A 23,461-nucleotide genomic window follows, 5' to 3' on the forward strand; every position below is an offset into this window, starting at 1 on the left:
CTGGCAGAACCTTTTGTTCAAGAGGCAACTGCAGAGACAGGCTGCTGACCCAGGATAAAAATAGGGGACAGTCTTCCTTTGAAGTGGCATTAGCAGCACACACGTCAGATAGCACCCAGCCAGCCCCGCCTCCCTCTGCCACCAGCAGGCAGGCAGCTGGGCTGGCCAGGAACAGGGCCACAGACCTCACTGCCCTGCGAGGGCTGCTGGGCCACAAAGTAGACTTCTTGATTTGTTTTAATCTTCTGTTACAAAAGGATAAAAATAACCATGCTCATTTCAAGGTCACAAAGACCAATGTTAAGTAGGAATCTATGTACGTACTTCTGTGATCCCTTTCATTTTAGAGGCAGTGATAACAATAACCACAATATACAAAGATTTTAAACATATACAAATCACAGTGCTGAGCACACATTGTCTGTTCCTTCATTTAATGCTCTGAACAATGCCCAAGTCCTTATCCTGCAACTAATTTGACTGAGGTATTAGAAATTAGGTAACTTTTGCTATGTCACGCACATAGCATGACATAAGCTTGAACTGGACAATCAGTTCCACAGGTAATAACATTTAACTTAAATTAATATATTTAAGGCATTAAATCTGTTAGCAGAAATTACCACTAGCAGGATTTTTACCCTTTCTTCTTTATGCTCAAAAATGAGATATGTCAATTTACAAATGATACCCTATGGATTTTTTTTTGTACTAAGTATTTGAACCCAGGACCTCATACACGCTAAGCAAATGCTCTACCACTAAGGGTGTAGTGTTAGAAGCTATGCCCCTAACCTTTCATTTTATTTTGTGACAAGGTCTTGCGTAATTGCCCAAGCTGGCTTCAAACTTGTGATCCTTCTGCCTCAGTCTCCAGAGTAACTAAGTTCACAGGCGTATGTCACCATGCCTGGAAAAATACTTCTATTAATAAAGACTGTGTTCTATTTAAATGGCTGGAATTTCCATTTAAAAAATTTTTGGTAATTTCTTAGGGGAAAGCTTTACTTAAGTATATTTATAAAAGTCTAATTGGTTTGGATATAAAAATAAACCTTTTAAATATATTTTAAAACATTTTCTGAAAAGTTTTCTCTCTCCTCAAAAGCTTTAAATAGTAAAAATAACTCACAACAAAATAAAATACCATGAATAACACATATGAAAAGTTGAAAATTCATCCATTTCTAGGAGTAAAACCTTAATTTTCAGAATAAACAAGGACATTTATCTTGTATGAAACAAATGCACTTTGACCTGGTGAGCGGTACTTAGAGAAACATGCTTGTGCCCTTACAGTGCAAGCATTCAAGAGAGTCATCATGAACCCAGTGTATTCCAAATTACAAAACCCACTTCAAATGTGCGTATGTGAATGTAGCTCTAGCTTTCCATAAAATTTTAAATATTCTTGACTACTTCCTCTCTTTTTTACTCACAAAAAGAAACCCTCCCCTGACTGTGCTTTTACCCCTGGAAGGCAAGTAAGGAAGGGCAAGAAGATGATTTATAGATTCTGCACCTCCCATTTGTAGGAGAGCTAATATCCTCTAAGCAGACTCCTTGACCAAGGAGAGTGGCTTTTGCTTCTCAGAGAAAAACCTTAGTGAATGTTTTAAGAACAAGCACAGTAAAGAAATGCATGCATCCCATCTAACCATTGTGGTTTGGTGTTTGTGTGGATAACCTTCTCAACCTTCCCACGGATGTGTTTCTATGCCATCTTTCTGTCACAACTCCTGAGGTCATTAACAACCCTTGTGAAATCAATCATTGTGCCACATGGCTATAATACCAGCACTATAGGAGGCTGAGGCCAGAGGATCATAAGTTCTAGCTCCTCCTGGGTAATTTAGTAAGAACCTGCCTCAAAATAAAAGATAAAAGATAATAATAAAAAAGAGCTGAGGATGTAGCTTCCTGTGAAGCCCTTAGGTTCATTCCTCAGTACTACATATACATGCACACACACATATCAGAAACAAACACACAGAGAACCTCATCCCCTGGCAATTGAAAGCTGATTAACAGCAATGACCAAGGGCCCCCACACACACACATATACACCTGTGATTTCATTTCACACAGATGCAGAGGATACAGTCTGAGGAAAAATGACTTCCTCGGTTTTCTGTCCATTACATTCCCAAGGTTATTAAATAGATCTTTTGATTTATATTTTAGATAGGGGGAAATTGCTTAACCTACTGGTCTTTGAAAATTTTAAGATTTACTTCCAAATCATATTTATTTCATCCAAAACATAGAGATGTTTAAAATGAGGGCTTTAAACAGAGTGGTGTTTAAAATGAGGGGTAATAGGCCCAACTTTTCATCAGTGCATCAACAACTTGTTTTCTTAAGCACAGAACAGAAAACAAAAGTGCTTAATTCTTCTGCCACATCTCTTTAATGCAAGTAGCAAGTTTTATTTAATGATATAGTTATTGTTTGAGGGAATTTGCACAATAAATTCATGTGTATCATTTCATTTTAGTGATATAGGAAGGCCAAAAAGTAGGTGGGATTTTCAAATGAATGATTATTTTCCTGGAATAGACAAACGACTGCGGGGTATGGGTATAGATTACAGCAGAGTATATGAGGTATGATCAATATAGATAGCGAATGTTTAAGTTTAAAATAAAAATTACAGTAAAAGACACATTGCCTTTAATCCCCTCAAAATACCCTCTCTTCAAACACACTTATCCTATCACTCTCGCCACTTTGGGGGCAGTTCCAAAAGTCCTCTTTTGTGAGTGTTTTCACAACGTGAGATAAAAAATACAATGAGTGCCGCTGCCAAGGGCCGCCCCACAGAGGCAGGCTTGTAAAAATATTATATTGTGTTCTCAGCCACCTTACTCCCTGGACCTGGCACTTCCAGCTCTTCTAGCAACTTCTTCCTCTTCCCCAAAGTCATAATGACCATGAAAGGTAAATGTTTTCGATTAAGTGAGGAAATCAGGGCAGCCAGGACAGTGCAACTAACGTCACTCATGAAAGAGGACTTCGAGAACTGCTTCACAGAGTGGCAAGAATGACAGGACAGGCATGTTCAAAGCAGGAGGAAACATTTTCAGGGGACCTAATGGCAATGTGTCTATTACTGTAACAGTTTCTTTTAGATGGAAACATTCACAGAGGCTGGGGATTTATCTCAGCAGCACAGCACCTGCCTGGCAAGGGCGAGGTCATGAGTTCGATTCTTAGTACGGGGTGGGGGGGAATAAATAAGTAAAATGTAACTTTATAAATGGAAACATTCATTATATTTTTATATCACACCTCATACAAAGCTAGTCATCATCGTATGCTTTTTAAATACAAAAGGAAAATTTGGAAAACATTTTATCAGAAGTGCCCCAGGTTCATTTCTTCAAAACAGGAAGAACTGACTTCACCTGAAAACACTAATCCCAGAGATATTTGCAATCTGTCATTAATGGTTTCAAGGCTTATCTTTCAAGACATTAGGATTCTTGTCTGCTTGCCTAACTTGTAAAATTAGAGAGCAAATACTTAATTTACCCTTGGCACTAACTGTTTTTACAATTGATGTGCGCTGGCATAGCTTTCTTAATGGACTCTAGAAACTGCAATGTGTAATTATCCAGACATAACATGGCATGCTAATATGACAGCAAAAGGATCGCATTCTTTATTATTTCTCTGATTTTTTTTCCCATCACTAAGTTTACCTTCATTTTAACAGGATGTTAGGTATTTATTGACCATTTCAAGTGCTAATCATTTTTTCACTGTTAATATTGATTTGATAAATGCATTTATGAATTTACAAAAAAATCTTTTGCATCAACTACAATGCCTGTATCAACCCACGTAGCTGTTTTGGATGTTTGGTTTAAGCCTGAAACAAAAGATAAATTTTGAAGGTAACAAATTTAAGATTAGGAGAGGAAGAGAGAAATCCTCCAGGAATTCCTGTATCTAAAGTTGTTACACATCCAGCCATTTAAAAAAGTGCTGGGGGTGGGAAGGAAAAATCTATCCAACTTATCCATTTGTAGAGAGATTTTTGACACCAAAGTGTACCTCTCAAAGCTAGTTTGATCTGTGTCTGAAAAATCCTTAGATATTCTCTGATAGCGAGGGACAGGTTTTGTTTGGCTTTGTTGCAGTCCTGGAGATTGAACCGAGGAGCACTCTACCGCTGAGCTACAGCCTCAGGCCTTTTTTTTTTTTTTTTTTCCATATTGGGGCCAGGATCTGAAAAAATTTCCCAGGCTGACCTTGAACTTGCCATCCTCCTCGCTCGGTCCCCCAAGTAGCTGGGGTTATAGGTGTTGGGGGTGGGGGTTATTTTCATTTTAACAAAATTCATTATATGCCTAAAACATAGGTGTATCTGTCTTCTTGTCCCTCCTCTGAATCTTGTCTACTTCAGGGTTGGTAGACCCATAATTCATTGCTACCTGGTATCACACATGCACAGCGCAGAGACCTGGGCTGCAGCTTCTCTCCCTCAGCCTCCAGTACTCAGCTCTCCTTTTGATCTTTTCTCCTCTCATTGATAAAGGTACAAGTGTATCTCTCATGTTGCAGAACTTCCAAACATATCACTGTCTTTTTTGCTTCAGAAACAAACTTCCATGCATCAAAGGTTTGAAAACAATCGCTGGTCGGGATCAAAGCGGCCAGAGCTCCGGCTACCTGTTCTCTGTCCGGTACACTTGTATAATACTGAGGCAGCCTGTCTTGAGTGATGTGTTTGTTGATCCCTGACGCTATTTCGTCATATTAATGTTAAAGTTAGACACAAATGCTGAGGATTTTTTCCTGGGGTATGCAAAGTGCATGAATTTCCTTTTACTTGTGTGAATTTTACAATCCTATTTATTTTCATTTGAATCAACTAATTAAAGTGCTTCAGAATTCACCTTCAGCCTAGGTCCCAAGAGTGTTTTGAATCCTGCCAGAGCGATTTAGGTTAATTAGTCAGAACACTTCTGATTGGAGATAACAGGCTCCAGGCAGGTCCCCACAGCCAAGGGAAGTCACATAATTGCTTGCCCCGAGATAAGCCCAAAAACCAAAGAACTCGGTGCAACTTAGATGATAACGCTCTTAGCATTCCATTTCTAGAAATAGTTATACTTATCCTCCATCAGAGGCCAGGAGCCAGATAAAATCAAATCTCAAATCTCCCTTTGTCCCTCTGTTTTTAAAAAACAGATTTGAGGCAAATTGCAGAGCCCCAGCCTCCAAACCTCCGCCCGCGGAGCCCTTTGCTAGGGCAGAGGGTTTGCCGCCACCTCCTGGGCGCTTCGAGGAGAGTCGGCAGCAGCCGAGTGCCCCGCCTGCTCCCTCCAAGGGCGCCCCCGAGCCCGCGCAAGCACGTTCAGTTCACAGGTCTGGCTGGCGCTGGCTGGACACAGAGAGGCTATTATGCGCTTTCCAGAATAAAGCTGACTTAAGTGCTTGGAGTGTTAGAAAAAAAGGTTTTTTTTTTTTCTTTTTACGTTTTGCAGTACCGGGGATTGAACCCATCATCTTGTACATGGTAGGCATGTTTTTTACCCCTGAGCTACATTACCAACTTTTGTACTTTAGTTTTTATTTTTATATTTTGAGACAAGGTATTGCTAAATTGCCCAGGCTAGCCTCGGACTTGCAATCTCCTACCTCAGCCTCCCAAATAGCTGGAATTATACAGGCTTGTCCCACGGCCCAGTTTAGAAAAGGAATTAAACATGTGCTGCAAAGCTCCTTAGCGTCAGAATCCCCCAGGGTGTGAGTTACAAAGACAAATTCTGGGGCCTCCACCATACCTAGTAAATCAGAGTCTAACTGGGACCAAGGGAATCTTAAACTCTCCCTGGGAATGAAAGCTGAAAAACTAGCCGAGCATGGTTGCACACGCCTGTAATTCCAGCCCTTGGGATCCTTAGGGAGGAGGATTCCTGGGAGTTTGAGGCCAGCCTGGGCAACACAGTGGGTTCAAGGTCAGCCTGGACTACAGAGTGAGACCCTGTGTCAAAAAAAATTTAAAAATACTAAAAGTGAAAAACTGTGTTAAAACATGACTAAGGCAATATTTTGCTCAAATAAATATACTCTATGTAAAGGTAATCATATTAGTTGGTGAACTGAAGTATAAACTTAAAATTAAAATCAAAAGTTCTAAGTGATGTATTTTGCTTTACTGTTTATTTCAAACAGCTGCCATCCACAGTGAGTAGTGACTGTCCCTTGGGTATTTCATCATGCAGATTTCAAAATCTGTTGGTCCTATATTGGGGTTGTATGATGAATTATGATCATCATCATCTGACAAATACTGACAAACAGTCCAGTGGGCCAGACTCCCCCCACCAGATTCTGAGTATGACGAAACAGCAAACCAAAAAGATCTATGGCTAACCGCAGAACAATTGTTGCTTAAAGTCCAGCCTGATTCTTAGCTCTGGAAAATGTCAGGAGGGCATTTCTTTATACATCTGAGATACACGAGGGGGAAAAAAAGAGATAAAGGGTATGGAATACAAGAAGGAGGAGTGGTTGTGTTTTGTTTTTAAAGGTAAGTGTCACAAAAGGAAAACTAAACTAAGTCAACTTAATTGTATTCAAAACAGAAGTTATTTTGGATTCAGATAAACTTTTCAGAATCTTAGCTTGTTTTGACTTTTTTCTTCTTCCTGACTTCTGCTCCTGACTCAGATTCTAAAATATCAGAAAACCCACAGACACTCCCTGCGTCTGCAAGGCAGCTGGACTGTTAGGTTCCTCCCTGCGGCAGTCGTGGCTTCTGAGAATTGTTTTCATCACTTGTCCTGCGAGCTGGGAGCCTGCTCTGTTCAGAAGGTTGCACTCTTGTTTTTGGAAAGTGATCTTGCCTCTCAAGCAAGGGTATCAGTTACTCTGCACAGGCCAGGTTGCTGACCCTTTGTCCTAGGTCAGAGCTGGACAGCAGGGATGAGGACTGCTGTGAGCTGTGCCCAGGAGTTAGGCAGAGCTGCCTGCTGGACCCAACTGTCAGAGCAGCAGAAGTGGGGTAGTCTTGGGGATGTGCTGCCAACTGCTCCACTTTCTGTGCGATAGTCCTATTTAAGCCTTGCCGATCCCGCTAGGACCTTACTGAGGATGCCACCTATCCTATTCTGAGAATGTGCTGGATTTACAAGCATTTCCCCATAAGGGCACTCTTTATGTTGCTGACTGCATCACATGTGTTCTGTTTAATATTGGTGCTTTAAACTGAGCAGAGTACCTTAATATGGGTAGATTCTCAAAGCCGATGTTAGTCTTGTATTTTTAAAGTATTAAAGCCAGGTTTTGCATCTTGGTCTCATCTTTGTACACTACTAAAAACTATACTGGCACACTTGATGAACACAAAGTAGAAAAGAATTCACACTAAGAAGAAAAAGGTAGAGAAGAAGCCAAAATCCCTCACTTAAACACTCCTGGGAATAGGTTTCTGGTGTCAGTATAGCATTTACGTGGATAACTGCTTCTGTTTTTTTGTTTTTGGCTTTCTATTTTGTTGCAGTCTGTCCTTTAAGCTGGGACTCATATTAACACAAAAGAACTTGTTTAATTGCTGCTTTTCTCCTTGGAAGTTTTGAAACAGTAGCATAGCTATTGTTCATTGAGCATCCTTTTTAATAATGTTAATATCTAACCTATGCTGAATACTTCTGTATGCCAGGCACTGTTCTATACATGTACTGCCTATTGATTCATTTAATCTGAACAGTTTGCGAGATACACTTGTCCCTGTGCCCATAACACAGCGGGGACACTGAGGCACAGAGCAGCTGGTTCACTTGCTTCACGTCTTCTGACTTGCAAGAGGCAGGTGTGGGTTCAGGCCAGGCCATTTGACCTGAGAATCCTCACTCTTAACTACTGCAAAATGTGCCTCTGTCACTCACAGTGTAGCTCACTGTCTCACTGAATTGTGTGTGGAGTTCATTGAAGTTCATTTTGCTTCCCCCAAATCATGTATTTTCTTAACTTACAAATTATGAAAAACTTTTTCTACATTATTGTTGCTAACATTGAAGGATGTTTTTCTGTAGCACCATTTTCTCTTTTTCTTTAGTCTGCCAGGTGCATATTAGCACAGCTCTGGTAAATACATGATGCTAGTTGACTGGACGTGGTGGGCGTTTGAGGCATTTAGACCAACTTTTAGTGATATTCGTTCAGGGGACAGCAGCAAAATGGTGGGCTTCCCTGCAACATTTACCAGGTTTTGAGCAGATAGGCCAGTGGAAGAAATATCACGGCTATTCCCACCGATGATGTGCCCTGTTTATTAGTGTTTATCACTTGGAGCCACCAAACTGTGAGCTTTTTCAATTATTGCTTACTTTGATTTAGAAGGTTTAATGTAAGTCTTGAGTTAATCCTGAGGCATGCAAAACTTAATCACCTCTGGTGGGTGACTCCTTCCCACTGTGACCCGTGTGTTCTGGAGAGGGAGGGCGTCCTTGTGACAGGGGAGGCTGGGGAGTCTGATTGCTGGGTTCTGAGTCTTAGCCTACCCTTTGGACTAGGTCCTTAACTTTCCTTTCATTTTCTCATTTTCAAGTCAATGACAATAGCGCTTGCCTTGTACTGCAGTTATTCTGTAATGCTAAAATATTTAACCTTTGCAAAGTATTTAGGGGGCCATCTAGCACACAGTAAGTCCCATAAGTCCCACCTACTTACTAGCACTATGGTTTTCCTTTTTAAAAACGTACATTCTTATGTAGTCTACCCTGGACTTGAACTCACTATGAAGCCCAGGCTGACCTCAAACTTGTGATCCTCCTGCCTCATCCTCCCAAGTGCTGAGAGAATATAGCTAACGTCTATGATTTTAAGTGAGGCAGTGAAACTCTGCAAATATAAGGGGTTTTTACAGCTAACCTAGAAAACCTCATCCTCTCTCCTTAAAGTTAGCAATGGGAATGTTCAAAGCCCATATTTAGCATTCATTATATTAGTTCCTCAGGAGATGTTTTCACAATAACAATGAGACATAGCTTAGAGAAAGAAAAACAACTGGAAAGCATATAAGGTGTAAGAATGCCCTCTTGGGGAGGTCTCTGACAGAAATAGCTGTTGAGGAATCTTGTGGGGGAGGGGCACTCCGGCAGGAAGGATTTGCTCTCTGCCGCACACCCAGGTTGGGTGCATCTCACCTGGAGGGGCTGCACTTTAGGACCCCCGTGGTAGTGACCTGGGGGGGGATACTCTGAAACACTAAATACCAGTGATCCCCCACATAACTGCTTAGAATCACTCCCTTGAAATGCTTCAAGTTTTTACTGGTTTTGTAAAAGGCAAGCTGGGTGTTGATTCAGTACTTATTAGTCAGAATGGCATATCGCCAAGGACAGCATTTCCTTTTATGGAGAGACTTTGCTTTATGTTTTAATCACATTCCTTCCCATTCCTATTCCCTGTGTAGCACGTATTCATCCTGAAATAGGAAAATGAAAGAATTTCGGGAACTCCCTTAAAACCACTATCAAATCCATCTGTTTTCCTTACAAAACAGGTGGCTCTTCCTCAGAAACTGGTTTTTATTTCCAACATGCTGTCTCAGCATGTGAGTTTATGAGCAGTCTTATGGAATTGGGGTTGTTCATGAAGTCATTTGGTGGGGTCTAAACCACCCAAAAAGTACACACAGAGCGGACTCATGTGAATCTGTTTGGCCGAGGTGCAGCTAATAGGTCTCAGGCAGCAAGATTACCAGGGTGTGGGAGACTGTGGACCATGCGATACTGCAGGCTTCAATACAGACAAATGCCTAATCTAAACTAATCTACTGCCCATGAGCTTGGGGACTGTGGGATAGATAAATTGCTTAGCCTTGCTATGCCTCAGGTACCTTATCTGTCAAATGGGAAAATTTCTCCTCAGAGTAATTCTGAGGAGCAACTGAAACTAGCATAATTGGTTAAGAATGCAGATTGCAAAATAAATGCAGGGTCCATTACTTCACATTGTGAGATCTTTAATGAGTTATTCAGCTTTCATTGTTCAGAATCCCATCTATAAGCCATAAAAAGGGACTTTGTAATGGTAGTACCTATTTCAGTAGGTAGGGCCACCCGTCAAGGGGTTAATCCATGACAGACACTCAGCCCAATTCAGGGCTGGAAGTTTTACTCAGTTAATGTTAGCTATTATTATAATTTATGCAAAACATTGCACACACTTGCTGGGATATAGGAAGGGCTTAACACATTCACTCTGCCTCCCTTCCTCTCCCCTGTGCCCGGGCCCAGAGGGAGGCTGAATGGCGGCTGCCACCTCTTCCCTCCCCACCCATCATCCCTACCTGGACCAGAATGCTTCATTATGGGCTGCTGGGTGACCCTGAACACAGACTATTCTCCCAGCTAAAAGTACCCAAGATCCCCTGACTGCTAAAATGTGTCCAGAAGAAAAAACAAAACACTGTGCCCTTTGTTACTTACTTCCAACAAGAGCATGTGTCCCTTTATTCCTGCAACCTACATTTCTTTTCAACTAGGGCCAGTTAAAATCCTTTGATTTAATTTTTTCCCCAGGAAAAAAAACAGTAACTGTTGCTGAGGAGTTGAAGAGTAAGGGCTGTGGAAGCCGGGTCTCTCCACAGTGCTTTGAATATTACCATTTTGAATATTATGGCTATCATGGAGAAGGAGGGAGGCCGGGAAGCAGGCTCCCTGTGATAGTTAGATTAGGGATTCTGGGTTTCTATGTAGCTCCTGGTGATAAAGCCTGCAAAATATAGACAAATATGTTGACAGTGGGGTAAACAGATATAAACACGAGAAGCCTCAAGTGAACATTACATGAAAATTTCTTTTGGTGGTGCTAGGGATCTAACCCAGGGCCGTGCCCCTGCAAGACAAATGCTCTGCCACTGAGCTACACACCCCAGCCTCAGATTTAATAAATTTTAATTAAAATTCTCTCCATTCAGTTGTCTCTGACTAGGTCTGTGATTTCTGAATGCCAAGTTGCAGTTTCAAGTACAACTCTACATATCGTAGAAACGGACTGGACCTGGTGCCTAGGGAACGATACTTCAGATTGGAAGGCCCCTCCAAAACATGGAGATTTTATTGGCCTGATGCACACTGGAGGACTACAGTTTTCATAGTTGTTTTTAAGCTGCACAAAGGTAGACAGAGTCTAGCCTCTGGCAGCACTTCTTCTGGTGTCAGGTCCTGTGGGAATTTACTAGCTTGCTTTAGGGGTCTAGGTCAGCCCTGGTGGGAAGGCTAGAGAAGAATTTCAATTTTGCATTTTCCCAGAACACTTGTTGACTCAGTCAGCAGCTTTGAAGTGTTACAGGAGTCTTTGTGTCCCCCAGAGTCCAGTGATATAGGGACATTAGACCAATGAGGGTCACTGTTTCTGAGAACACAGTATTGATTCTTGGAATTTACATACTTTTCTCATGAACTTGTAAAAAACAAAGTTAACACAAACCCCACAACTCTGACATTAGGAGGGAATGAAGATGCACTCCATACTTCCTTCTGGAAGTTTTTTAAGCATTTAAAATGTCAAAAAATAATCACTTTTTTTTGAGGTTCAAAATACTCTTCAAATACCCTTCCTGCTTGGCTTGCAATAACTCATAAAATAACACCACTGATGTTTTTTAAAAGAAAATCACCCTTACAATCTTGGTGCTTGCAAGACTATCTGATATATACTTGCTTGAAATGACAAAGTTATTTAAAAGAGAACATTCACACACTAACAGCCAAGGGTCGCCTGCTCTGAGTGGCATCACTGACAGAGCCACATGGTCAGAGTGTCTCACGTGCTCACAGTGGCAAATAGCTTTCACTGTCCCTTAGCCCAGTGATGGCAAATAGCAAAGCAGTCCCACATGTGCCAATCCATCCCCTTCAAGTGGGGATCATCTGTTGCTGACATTTCAGATGTGATTCTTGTGCTAGAATGCTAGCTGTGGGACAATTCTTAGCTGTCCCACAGTGAAAGAAGGTGGCACTGTATAGAATAGTTAAATGACCTAGACTTATGTTAAGGAATTATATGTAATCTGAATTGGCTTTCCTGTGGCTAAAATGAGTTATTTCTTGTGAAGATTAAATGAGACACTTCATGTAAAATGAAACAGTTGATACACATGATCATTAGCAATCATACTAGTTATATTTTCAAGTACAAAGTTTTACATGTTCTAGAATGACCACCTAATGTTATAAAACATAGTCTGAAAAATGTTCCCTTTACATTATCAATGGACTGTCTAAATCCAGAAACCGTGTGTCTTCTCCTCTCTCAAAATGTGCCTACTATTGAAATATTGGTGGTGAAATAGTAAACGTTCTAAAAGCAAAGTGGCAACACTCAGATCTCCAATCTCACCAGTTTTGTGATTCAATCTGCCCTCTGATATGACTGAGAGATCATGCTGTGCTTATATACATGGCACTTTCTTCTGCCCACAGTCCTCAGGACTGGGCCAGCTCACTAGAGCACAACATTTCTGCCAGGAAGAGAGCTTTGAGATGCTACAAAGGGGAGCTGGTGTAAAGCCTGTCCATACTTCAGTGACTGATCACCTTTTAATTTATGCTGTACCCCTATAAACCAGGCACAGATGCCTGAGGATGAGGGACTGAGGCACCTGCTATAACATAGTTACTCAGGCACTGATTGCTGCTGCAGTGCTGACAATGGAAACTGACTTTATGGGGGCTCTGACTAGGACTGAAGCTACCAAACAACAAGGGAAAAGGAAAAGTGCTAAAAACTACACAAAACTGCTCCTGCAACCCCACAACCAACCAACTAACCAATCAAACAATTGCCACCTCAGCAAAACCAGCATGACTCAGACTGTAAAGTGGGCCCGGTGGAAGGGAGGCTCTTCTCTCACTGATGTTACTTCCACAACCCCAGCCTGACGATGGCCACACAGCTCCCTAGTCAGGAGAAGAGGGAAAGGAATCTCTCTTTCAGGGAGATGGCTTTGTCCTTCTTTCTCTCATTTCCGTAGACCTTGGGAGGAGGTCAGAGTCCCTGTTGTGGATACTGTTTTGCAAAATTTCCACTTTCTTCTATGGGACTGTATGTTCTAAGATGTGACGTCTATTATCAACTCCTGGTCAGCATGGTAGCTGCTTTGACTGCATGCCTGACAGTCTTAGAAGCTTTGTGTGAATCCCTAACAGCCCCCAGATGACAAGAAGATATAGTCATGTTAGTTGTCTTTAGTCATCAACTCCAAATAGTGGCTCTGCTAAGATTGCCATCTGTCCAACAGGAAATGGACTGAAAACTCTTCTCATTCTTACATACCACAAACCACTGGACAACTGGGACTACTCCTGGCTCATTTACCATCCTAGAATACTTTGGGGCCCATGTGCTCAAACTGACTACCTGTGTGTTCCATGTCCGTTCTCTAATCTATGCCATTCTTTTAGGACTATGCTAAGAATGCAGTTATAAAAATGATCTCCTTTCCTACATTGCCTTTTTTGACTGTTCTATGAGAAAACAATGCAAAATGTACCACATTCAACAGACTTCCTTTGCAGGAAACAAGTAATACAAACAGCTGTGTTATATAAGGGATAGATTGCTTTTTCTTTTGTTCTGCATTAATCTTCCAAATTGATTTCCCAAAAAGGCAAGTAAGAGACCAGGCTATATCTCGCAGTAGCATTGCCACCAAAGCCAGCAGAAGATTTTACAGAGAAAAAGCAGAAGAATCAGCCCCACTACTTTTGCAACTGACTTAACTCTCCTCTTTTTATGCTATGTTTCACATATCTAAGCTTGCAGTTTTACAATGTATGGAGAAATTGATGCTTACAGAAAGAAAATTCTGATGTTATAAGGGAAATACGAGAAGTGATTTAGATGAGAATAGCTCATATAAAGATTTGTAAAAAAAAGTATGCACAATGAACAGATAAAGAAGAAAGTAATACTTTAATAGGATAGAGAAAAACATAGCAGATCAACAGTGACAGCAAAGAAAGAACAAGAATACAGATATTTTCAGAGGATTAAAATGACACTGTGTACCCTCAAACCAGGAGAGTTTTTCTAGGACGCCTCTAAACATATCTCCTGCAAAGTGTAGATGGTTCTCCTTGAAGCTGTCATAAATGCTTTGTAGTTCTCTACATTAATTCATGTTGAATATTTTCCATGGTTGGTCACACTCAGACTTAAAATAGATATGAGAAAGGTCTTCAGGTTTACTTTCAGTAACATTATTAACTTCATAGCCAGCTGGATGATGACATGGTGTGTGACCAGTCCAAATTTGCAAGGTTACCTTGCCTGAATTATCCTGGTCCATCAAATATAAATAATAAAGTAAAGGTGCAAGAATAATATTGCAAGGAACAGTGGAAGAAGCACGTCTCAAAAAGCAAAACGAACACAGGAAGAAGATCTGTGAGGTCATTCAGACAGGATGTTAATACTTTTGTGTTCTCACCCTACAGTCTCTTGCACAAGGGGTTCCTCTCGCTTCACCATCAGCTCCTGCAGTCAGTAACCCTTCAGGTCCCAGCGGTGTGGTTTCCAAAGGGAAAACAACAGCCCTGTGTACCTTTGTGCGCATCCACATCCTCCACTCACATGTTGTTTCATTATTCCGTACTCTACCCCTTGCCTCAGCTGAAGAAAACAAATTTATGCTTTCATGGGCAAAGGAGATGTAAAATACTTATTCCCTTAAGTTCCCCAGAGAGGATGGGATCATTATCTCTAAGCATCATTATCCTTCTTGCATATCCTATTTACTTTAAATATGTCTTCTGAAATGTAAGAATATCTGGCCAAAAAAAAATCTAACATAATAAGTGCTCATAATTATTAAGAGTCTCTTTCTTATCCACTGCTTACTACACCAACAATCCCCAGTAAAACCTTCTCTGTGATGTCAACAGTTGCCTGTGGTTGGCAGACCAGAGTTGATCCTGCCCTCTCTAGATTTCTTATTCCCTTAACACTAGTAATAGAGATAAAGCATGATTTAAAAGTGAAATCTCAGTCAGTCCATGTTATATTTCCACTGCATTTGAACTTTTCGCCATGGAAGCACAGCTGTTACATTACATAAATGCTGTGTCCTAATGTCTGAAAACACTAATCACTGTCTTTCTTGTGGCTAAAGCCTAAATCCTAAGTATCCTGCTTACTTAACGTAATGGCACATGTCTATTTTGGGATACTCCCAGATTTTTTAAGTGTGCAAAGAAGATAAATATGTTTTAAGTCAATCTGAGCTGGACTTTTGACTCATTAAAAATACTGTGCTCCTTGGACCCAGATTGGGAAGTGACACATCTGAAATTAAGTAAGTTGAGGATTTGCTAGGCATTCTCAGGGACTCAAGTGACACTGCAAACAATTCATTTCAAGCAAAGTGGACACTCGGTTGCAGCTACAAGATTACTCTTCCACCACAGATGGTTTCCACACCTGGATTGTGATACCACTTTTCTTGGCTGAGAACTTCGGCCTTGGTGCCACAAAATAAGATGACGAGGCAGGCTTTTGCTTTGGAGAGGTGGGAACGCTCACAGGCACGGGAGATGCGCTGACAGGGGAGGTGGCCTCTGCAAAGAAGGTGGGCTGAGAGGTGTAGGCCGGCACCGAGTACACAGACGAAGCCTGCACATTCGTGGGTGAGGTGGCATTCACTGGCCGGGAAGGAAGAGCTTGTTTCACCGCTGGGGCTGAACTGACCTTGACTGCTGACTTGGGGGGGAGGCCATCCTTTGCATCTGGAGGTTGGAAAGTAAACAGGGATGCATTGAGCTGATACGGCTGGTGCTTCATGACATCCAAAGTGTTGAGGGGTTTCTTGCCCTTTTTCTTGCTCACTTTGGAGGCTTGTGGGCCTGATGACTGAGACTTGACAGCAGCCAGTGGGTAGGAGGGAGAGTGGATGGGATTGTAGGCCACAGGAGGAGGTGCTCGGACATTGGAGGAATATTTCCAGCTGGCCGGTAGGGATGGAGTGGGAGACTGAGCACGGGCAGCGTGGGCCTGGACAGTGTCGGAATCCACCACATACTTCTCCATTCTCGACTGCCTCTTCGCAAAGAGCTGGGCTCCTTTCCCGCTCATTCCGGGAAGCTCATTGGATGGTCCCATTGCTCCAGTGTGAGTGGCATTCACTGCTGGTGCGGGCGCTGTTGGCTTGGGGCTGTAATTCTGACTGGCTACTGCTGCTTGGTGTCCTTTGAAGGTACCAGACAGGTTCAGTGCGCTTGCAGGCCGGGCAGGAGGGCAAGAAGGTTGGGCTATTTTGATGGAGGACACCACCGTGCCCTGTGATGGGTTTGATACAGGAAAGACAGGAGGTTGGGTGGCAGCCACTCCTGGAGACCAGACTGGAGAAACTGGGGCAACTGGTTGGGAGGATGAGGACTTGACTGCAGGTTTTGGAGCAACAGGAGGTGGGGTCTTTTGCTTAGCAGAGGAACTTTGCATGAAATTACAAGCCTCTGCTCCTAAACTGAGGTAGTCTTCTTCAGGTCCGGAGTCGCCACCAGCTCCAGTGCCCCGTTTGCCTTCTGAATTTTGAAGAAGTGACAAGAGTTCAGGATTTGGGCTTACTTTGGGCTCCTTAAATGTGAACATGGGTTTCGTGGTGCTTCTCCTTTTAGCTTCCTGCAGAATCCCCGTTCTTTTTGCTGGCACTGCAATCCTCTCATCCCGGGATGCTATCCTCTCAGATGCATCGTAAAAGGCTGGCTGGGACCAGGGAGCAGGCTGCGGCCACGGAGGGGGCTGTGCTGGGCCAGCGATGGGACTCGATACCCCTCTGGAGAAGGCTTCGGGCGGAGGAGTGACCGCAGAATATGGTGGAGGAGCAGGGAAGTCAGAGATGGGGCTTGGGATGTTGTGGGTCGGGGAGAAGGGAGGGGCTGGCTGGTTTGCAGACCCGGGGAAGGGCTTGGCTGTTCTGTTCATAGGGATCGGCCTCTGGGCCTCTGCTGCCTCGGACCCTCCACTGAAGCCATTCTGCTGGGGCACCTGGCCAGCACTGTGACCCATCTGGATGTAGCTTCTGCTCACACTGGTCTGCGTTCTCACCGATTCCTCTTCCTTCCTTTGGTAAGAAGTCGTGGTTCTCAGGCCATCGGTCTGGGCAAGGTCTGCTTCTCTGCCTGGCATTCCAAGCACCCTCTCCTCTTCTTTCTGGGCTGTGATCTGATCCATCCTCTCCCTCCTCTTGGCAAACATGAGGGCTCCTTTTCCTGTGGTGTCTGGCAACATCTCCATCTTGTCCTCTCTGCTCAGTTTCCTCTCAATGTCCACCAGTCCAGAATCCCAGTCAAAGTTCACTACTTGGGCGTTGTCGTCCGCGTCAGACAGCAACTCTTCATCCACTTCTGACTCACTTGTGCCAAGAAATGCCACTTCACATGTATCCTCTTTGTCGCCTTCCTCCTCCTCCTCGTCTGCCTCTCGTTCGAGCTCACCAGTACCGTAGCTGACGAGGGTGTACTTCCTGGCCCTCCGCCGGCGCTTCTTAAACATCAACACCCCCTTGGAGTTGGGGTTGGGGGCATCGGTGAGAAGGAGGGCAATGCTTTTGCATTTAGATTTTGCTTCTTTCACCTGCTTTTCTGACAGGCTCTCGCTCCTCCTGAGCCCTAGGAAAGTACAAAAGTTGTAATGAGTTAATGAATTCAAGGAGGACTCCACAGCAACCCTGAAATTGCCTCCTTCTGGAGAAAAAGAATATTTAAAAAATTCTTATACCTGGGTATCAAAATTCGAAGGAATTTAATTAATTTTCTTTTCTTTTCTTTTTTTGTTTTTCGGTGTTGGGGGGGTCAAACCTGGTGCTTCCTGCATGTTAAGCACACCCTCTACCACTGGGCTACAGTGGTGCAGGCACTATGGGCATGGGGCTGTAATTCTGCCTGGCTACTGCTGCTTTTTCTTCTTTATTCCTTTATTTCCTTTAAAATTTATGCTCCTATAATAATACACGACACACATAACACTGTACCATGCCCTTCTCCATTTGTTCATGTAAATACATTTTTATATATACACATTACAACATTTTAGACACTTGTTGCTCTATAGATTCTTACCTTGTAACAATAACAACTGATTGGGAAATGCCAGTTAATAGTATATAATTAGGAACATAATATTTTCAGAAAAACAAGATGTATTTTCTACCTCTATATTTAAAAAATAAAATGTGACCATTAAACTGTTTCTCATCATCTTATAAAACAGGAATGTGTCCCAGTAAAATTTTTTTAAAAATGTATATGTCTTAATGTAGGTATTTAGGGTTATTTATTTATTTATTTATTTATTTATTTCAACAACCACCCAAAATGTTTCCATTTACAGCAATGGATTTAATATAAATTCAAATCACTGAATTAATAATTAGTCCTACTTCAGAATACTATATCATTGTGAATACATGTTAGAGGCGCTATCTACAAAGTTAACTAGAAAAATTTGTTTCTAAGTATATTGCTGTTTTAGAAATATACCACTTTAATTTCAGTAAGAATATGTAAATCTTGTGGAAATTTTAAAATTATGTGACTCGTGATCCTTTTAACTGGGATAACTGGGATTATCTGGGATAAAAACTAATGTAGTATTTAGCAATTTTAAATATAAAACAAGAGCTTGACAGAGATAAAACAATAAAAGCTTATATTTAAATTTTTCCTTTTGTTATGAAAAATAAATTGGTGGTGAATTAACTTATAACCTTAGTTAATCATAATCATGTTTTTAGTAATGAACCTGATTTAGAGTGTTTCTGTTCCTTGAGATAGTTAAACAGAAATTTCAGGAAAAAGTGAGTATTTTATGATTGAAAATTAGCTTTTTGTCCAAAAAAGATGTATTGTTTAATATTTTAAAAATTGAATATAATCAGAGGAGATAATCTTCTAACAAAGTTACAGATACTCATTTTGTGTAAAAAAAAAAAAAAAAGTGAAAGCATGGCCATTACTAAGTGTGATTCCTTCTCTGGCTTAGAGTGGTACAACTTATTGCTAAATTGAAAGTCACAGTTTCCCGGTTGTTGCTAGCTCCATTGGCAACACGAAGTATGTGAGTGCTGTTTACTCATGTTCACTATGCTGTAAGTGTGAGGATGGTATACAATGCTTAAAATATAAGGAATGACTAACAGCACTTGCCAATAAAGCTACAAATGGGTATTCTAAAAATATGATTTGGAAGGACAGCAGTGAACTGGAAGAGTTAATACACTGTTACCGTGAATAACCAAGTTCATTGCTGGGCTGCATCATTCATACAATCAAGAGCCTTTGCCAGTCAGCATTTACATCATCAAATGGAATTCCAAAATTTGAAATAAAAAATACACATAGACATGAAATAAAAAAACAAAAATCCTAATACCCAACTTCAATTCCTATTCTCATTTCCTTTCTGTCCTCACTGCCCTGGCTAAAACAAAATATTACCATAAAAAGCCTCGAATTCAAGTACAGCATATGTTTGGGGACAGGGACATCTCAAAGCCTGCACATGGCCTGGCTTCTGTGTCTAGAAGGTGGACGAAACGCCCTGCCGTCTAGTGAAGACATTTACAACAGCGGGGATCGTGTAACTGCTCGCATCACACATGCCCTTGTCCGTCAAGCTCACTTCTGCAAGCATCATCAAGCTGCAAAGCGAGTTTTTTTCAAAACAAGAATCTGCTTTTAATATCAGTGGTGGAGCCTGTATTTTAAAGGCACTCTCAGCAGCAGACGGAACCGCTTTTTTACATTTAATCTCAGCATCTACATGACCTCTTACCAAATTTAAATGTGAAACATTACCATATTCTGAAAGAAAAAGGCACATTGACCCTATTATTTTCTTTAACGTCCCTATACCTTGGGGTATGAAAAGAAGTTCATGAAGAAAAAAAAATCTTTAAATTTACTATGAAGTTCAGACTTATTGCTTCCCAATCAGAATCTAATATTCTTCACAATTTCATGTTTGGCTTTTTGGTTTTGCATTAATTAAATATTTTTTAAAGTTAATAAAAGTCAGAAGAAAAATCTTTTCTAAAAAAGTCCATACGGGCAAAGCTGCAGCAAAATACCCTAAGCCCCCAAGCCTTGACAGCCAGGCACCGGCCCAGGGCAGGACTTACGTGCGTGCCGCGCTCTGTGCCTGTGTGGTCTGCTGTGATCCTTTTCCCAGCGTGGATCTTCCCCCTGCTCTGTGCCTTCTGATGAGACGGCAAAGGAGACCAGAGAAGGAGGTGCTTCGGACTGCCCTCCTTCCCCTGGAGCAGCCACACACCCCTTGCCTGCCTGAAGCCTGCACCCTTCAGTCTTCTGCTTGTCAGAGCAGTCGAGGATCACTTCCACCCGAGGCAGCCCCGCGGCTGCTGCTCCACTCCCTTGGATCACTCTCAGCTCTCTGCTGCTGGAGACTTGTAGTGTCTTGCTGGACCTCAGAGCAGGCTCTGCCTTCTCATCAGCAGGGGCAGAATTTATGAGTACAGCCCCCTGGTGCTGAAAGCTAGGGTCTGAGTCAGGGTCAGGAGATGCAGGCTTTTCAGCTCCCAGGACAGCCACAGCAGGGTCGCTGGTGTCCCTGTGCCTCTGCTGGGAAAGAGACAGTTGCAGCTCCACCACAGCGCCTGGCCGCCCTGCTTCTGCCTTTTCTCTGAAGATGACCTCTTCTGTCAAGGATCCTTCTCGGGAGTTGAGCGTTTGGGGAACCGTTTGATAGCTCGGGCCTGCTTCTTTTATATTCCCTGCACAATCGGAGCCACTTCTTTGGTCCTCAGCTAGAGGAGCTCCGCTCTTGGCTGGGGTGATGGTGAACTCTCTGTACTGGGTCTCTGGGGCTGGTCGAATCTGCAGGGTGGTTCTTTCCACATACCCCTCACATGTGAGGTGCTCATCGTTTGTGTTTTCAGTTTCAGAGACCACAGCCTCATTTATGTCACTGGATGGTCTGTGCACAGAAAAATAATTCCAGACAGTTAAATCAGAGTGCGTTGCACCTGCCAAATAATTTTCCTGACGTCTATGATGTCCAATACAGTACACGATACAATAAAAATATTTCCCCTAATGTCAATTGCAAAATATTTGAAAACAAACTGCAACATGTTTGTATGAATTGTGTAAAGAGATCCCAAACAAACTTTTCTTTAAAGCTCAGTGAAAGTACTTATAAAAGTCTTTGACACTGAAATCCATCCTAATTCAACTTTACAAAACAAAAAATCACAGGTTGTAATTACATGGTTGTCCTTTTTCTGACATTATTTGTATATTCTGAAATAACTGTGTTTGCTGTAATGTGACAAAACCCTTCAAGGTTTTATTGAGTTTTAGTCTAGACATTATAAAGTCACATAAACATATCCAGAGGCTTCAGCTCAATCTTAAATTACAGATACTTCAAGTAATCCTTTTAGAGGCTGTGCTTTCTTGAAAGGAATGAAATAGAAGCTGTTTTTAAGCTCCAGTGAGCGTGTGTTTGCTAATAAGTGGACCCTGGCCCAGTCCTCTTGTGCAAAGAGAAATCCTTTCCATGCTGAATGAATCATTAAGTCATAGAGTATTTATAATCTGAGATGTCTTCCCCTCTCCTATTGGAACTTGTCTCCTGCTGCATTTGCCTTTTAGGATTCCTGAAGTCAAACCGTTCCTTTACCTCTCAGCTTAAAAGCTCAGAGCTGTTCAGCACAGTCCTTTGTTTGACCTTACCCATTCTCCATAGGCTTTTTGCTGTTTTGGTTTTGGAGAAGGCAGTGTCAGTTTAGGAGTTAAATAAATTCTTTTTAAAAGTCTAAACCCTGAATGCTTTTAGAAGAGAAGCGTCATTCACAGAACAGCTGTGGGAGATGCCTTCATTACTTGCATTTGTAAGTTTTTTTTTTTTTTTTAAGCAGCAGCAGTAGCTATCTTTGCCTCTTTTCTGTTCCCTCAAAATGTACCCTACCTAATGCAGGGATTGTCAGTGGAAGAGGGTAGCTGCTACTTCTATTCTACTCAAAGGAGTTTACCTTAGAATTTCTGTGACAGTACAATTTCTAATCAATCATCAAAATATTCACTCCTAACTTTGCTTTAGACTGTATTTGGCAAAACAAAACAAAAAACAGAGTAATAAACACAATGCAGCTTTCACTATGCAAATAATCTGAAAAGCTCCTTGGTACTGTAGTATTTTTTAAAAAATTATACTACAGTGTTTTAAAACATAACAACAGCAAATTAGATCATTCTTTTATAGGAAATGATGAATATACTCTGTCAAGCTGCATTTGAGGGTACCAAAAGGTTAGAGTTTTAGTCTAGGAAGGCCTTGGGATGGAAGTAGATCAAATCACTTTGATTTATGTTAACAATCAATTACGAAGCTGAGAATAGGGTGGATTCAATTCTCTGCAGAACACAGGCAGATTGGTCAGATAAATTAACATTTCTTGCTAGCTGGAGTGAAATGTTCAGAGTAAGTCCCCAATTTATGAACATCAGAGCTGTGAACTTTACCTGATACAATAAGACTTTGCCTTAGGGACATTCCTAGATGTGATCAGATAGGGGGAGTAGCCCACATGTCTGCTGGACATTGTCACAGTTGTGCTGTTGTGTGCTTGCTGCACAGTGCAGTAGTGGACTCAGGATGTCCAGAAGCAAGAGGAAAAGCAGTGGCAATGTGGAGGGCACTGCTAGCAAATGACATAAATTGTGTATTTGTGTTAAAGTTGCGTGAGACTCATTTTGTCTGGCTTGTGATGAATCCAACTTACAAACATTCTCCTGGAACAGAACTCATTTGCAAGTTGGGGACCTACTGTAAACATGAACAAAAGCCATAAAAGTATGAGAGGAGAGATTAAAGTTTTAATCACCTTCTTTTCAGTCTCTACAGGTTGCACAATTCATACATTATAATTATACAATCACTTATCTTTTTAGATATTATCATTTTAATAAAATTAAAAATTGTGGAGACTGTGTTGAAGGGCTTTTTAAGGACAGTATAACCAGCCATCTCTGGACGATAATCCAGGGAAGTCAAACTCCTGTCTTCCAGGAAAGACAACAATGTTATGAGAGAAATATTTCATTTCTGGAAACAAGTTCAGATATCAAGAGTAGTGCTGGTGGTTATGCTGATGATTTCCTTTGAACTGATTTTAATTTGGAATTCTGTCTTGAATCTCATCAATTAACTATTTCATAAAAAAGTCAAAATACTTAGAAGAAACCATCATAACCATGATTTTAGTCACTTAAGGTAGCAGAGACCTAGTCCACTTACTTTTGAAATTAAATACGTACTTAAGATTTAACTGCAAACTACCATCATGAATTTTCCCTTGGGTGTCCCACACGAGTCTGGTTCGAATAAATATGCCTCAGTCATTAAGTTGCTAAAGCCAATACAAGGGCAAGAAATTAGACAAAGTTGTTTCACCCATTTGGGGCCTGAGTGAACTTTT

General features: G+C 41.6%; 1 protein-coding gene across 2 annotated transcripts in view; it reads right to left on the bottom strand.

Annotated features, from left to right (window-relative positions):
* Synpo2 (synaptopodin 2) overlaps positions 1–23,461 on the bottom strand; it is a 171,045-nt gene that overhangs the window by 9,885 nt on the left and 137,699 nt on the right. For both annotated transcript variants that reach the window (XM_005386805.2, XM_013515263.1), the window contains exons 3-4: positions 20,141–20,955; positions 15,445–17,630 (exon numbers count right to left, since the gene is read on the bottom strand). In XM_005386805.2, the coding sequence (XP_005386862.1) occupies positions 15,445–17,630; positions 20,141–20,955 (3,001 nt within the window). The remainder of the gene's footprint in view (positions 1–15,444; positions 17,631–20,140; positions 20,956–23,461) is intronic.

This window comes from Chinchilla lanigera, unplaced genomic scaffold (genome assembly GCF_000276665.1).
Source record: "Chinchilla lanigera isolate Chin_1 unplaced genomic scaffold, ChiLan1.0 scaffold00027, whole genome shotgun sequence".
NCBI classification, from domain to species: domain Eukaryota; kingdom Metazoa; phylum Chordata; class Mammalia; order Rodentia; family Chinchillidae; genus Chinchilla; species Chinchilla lanigera.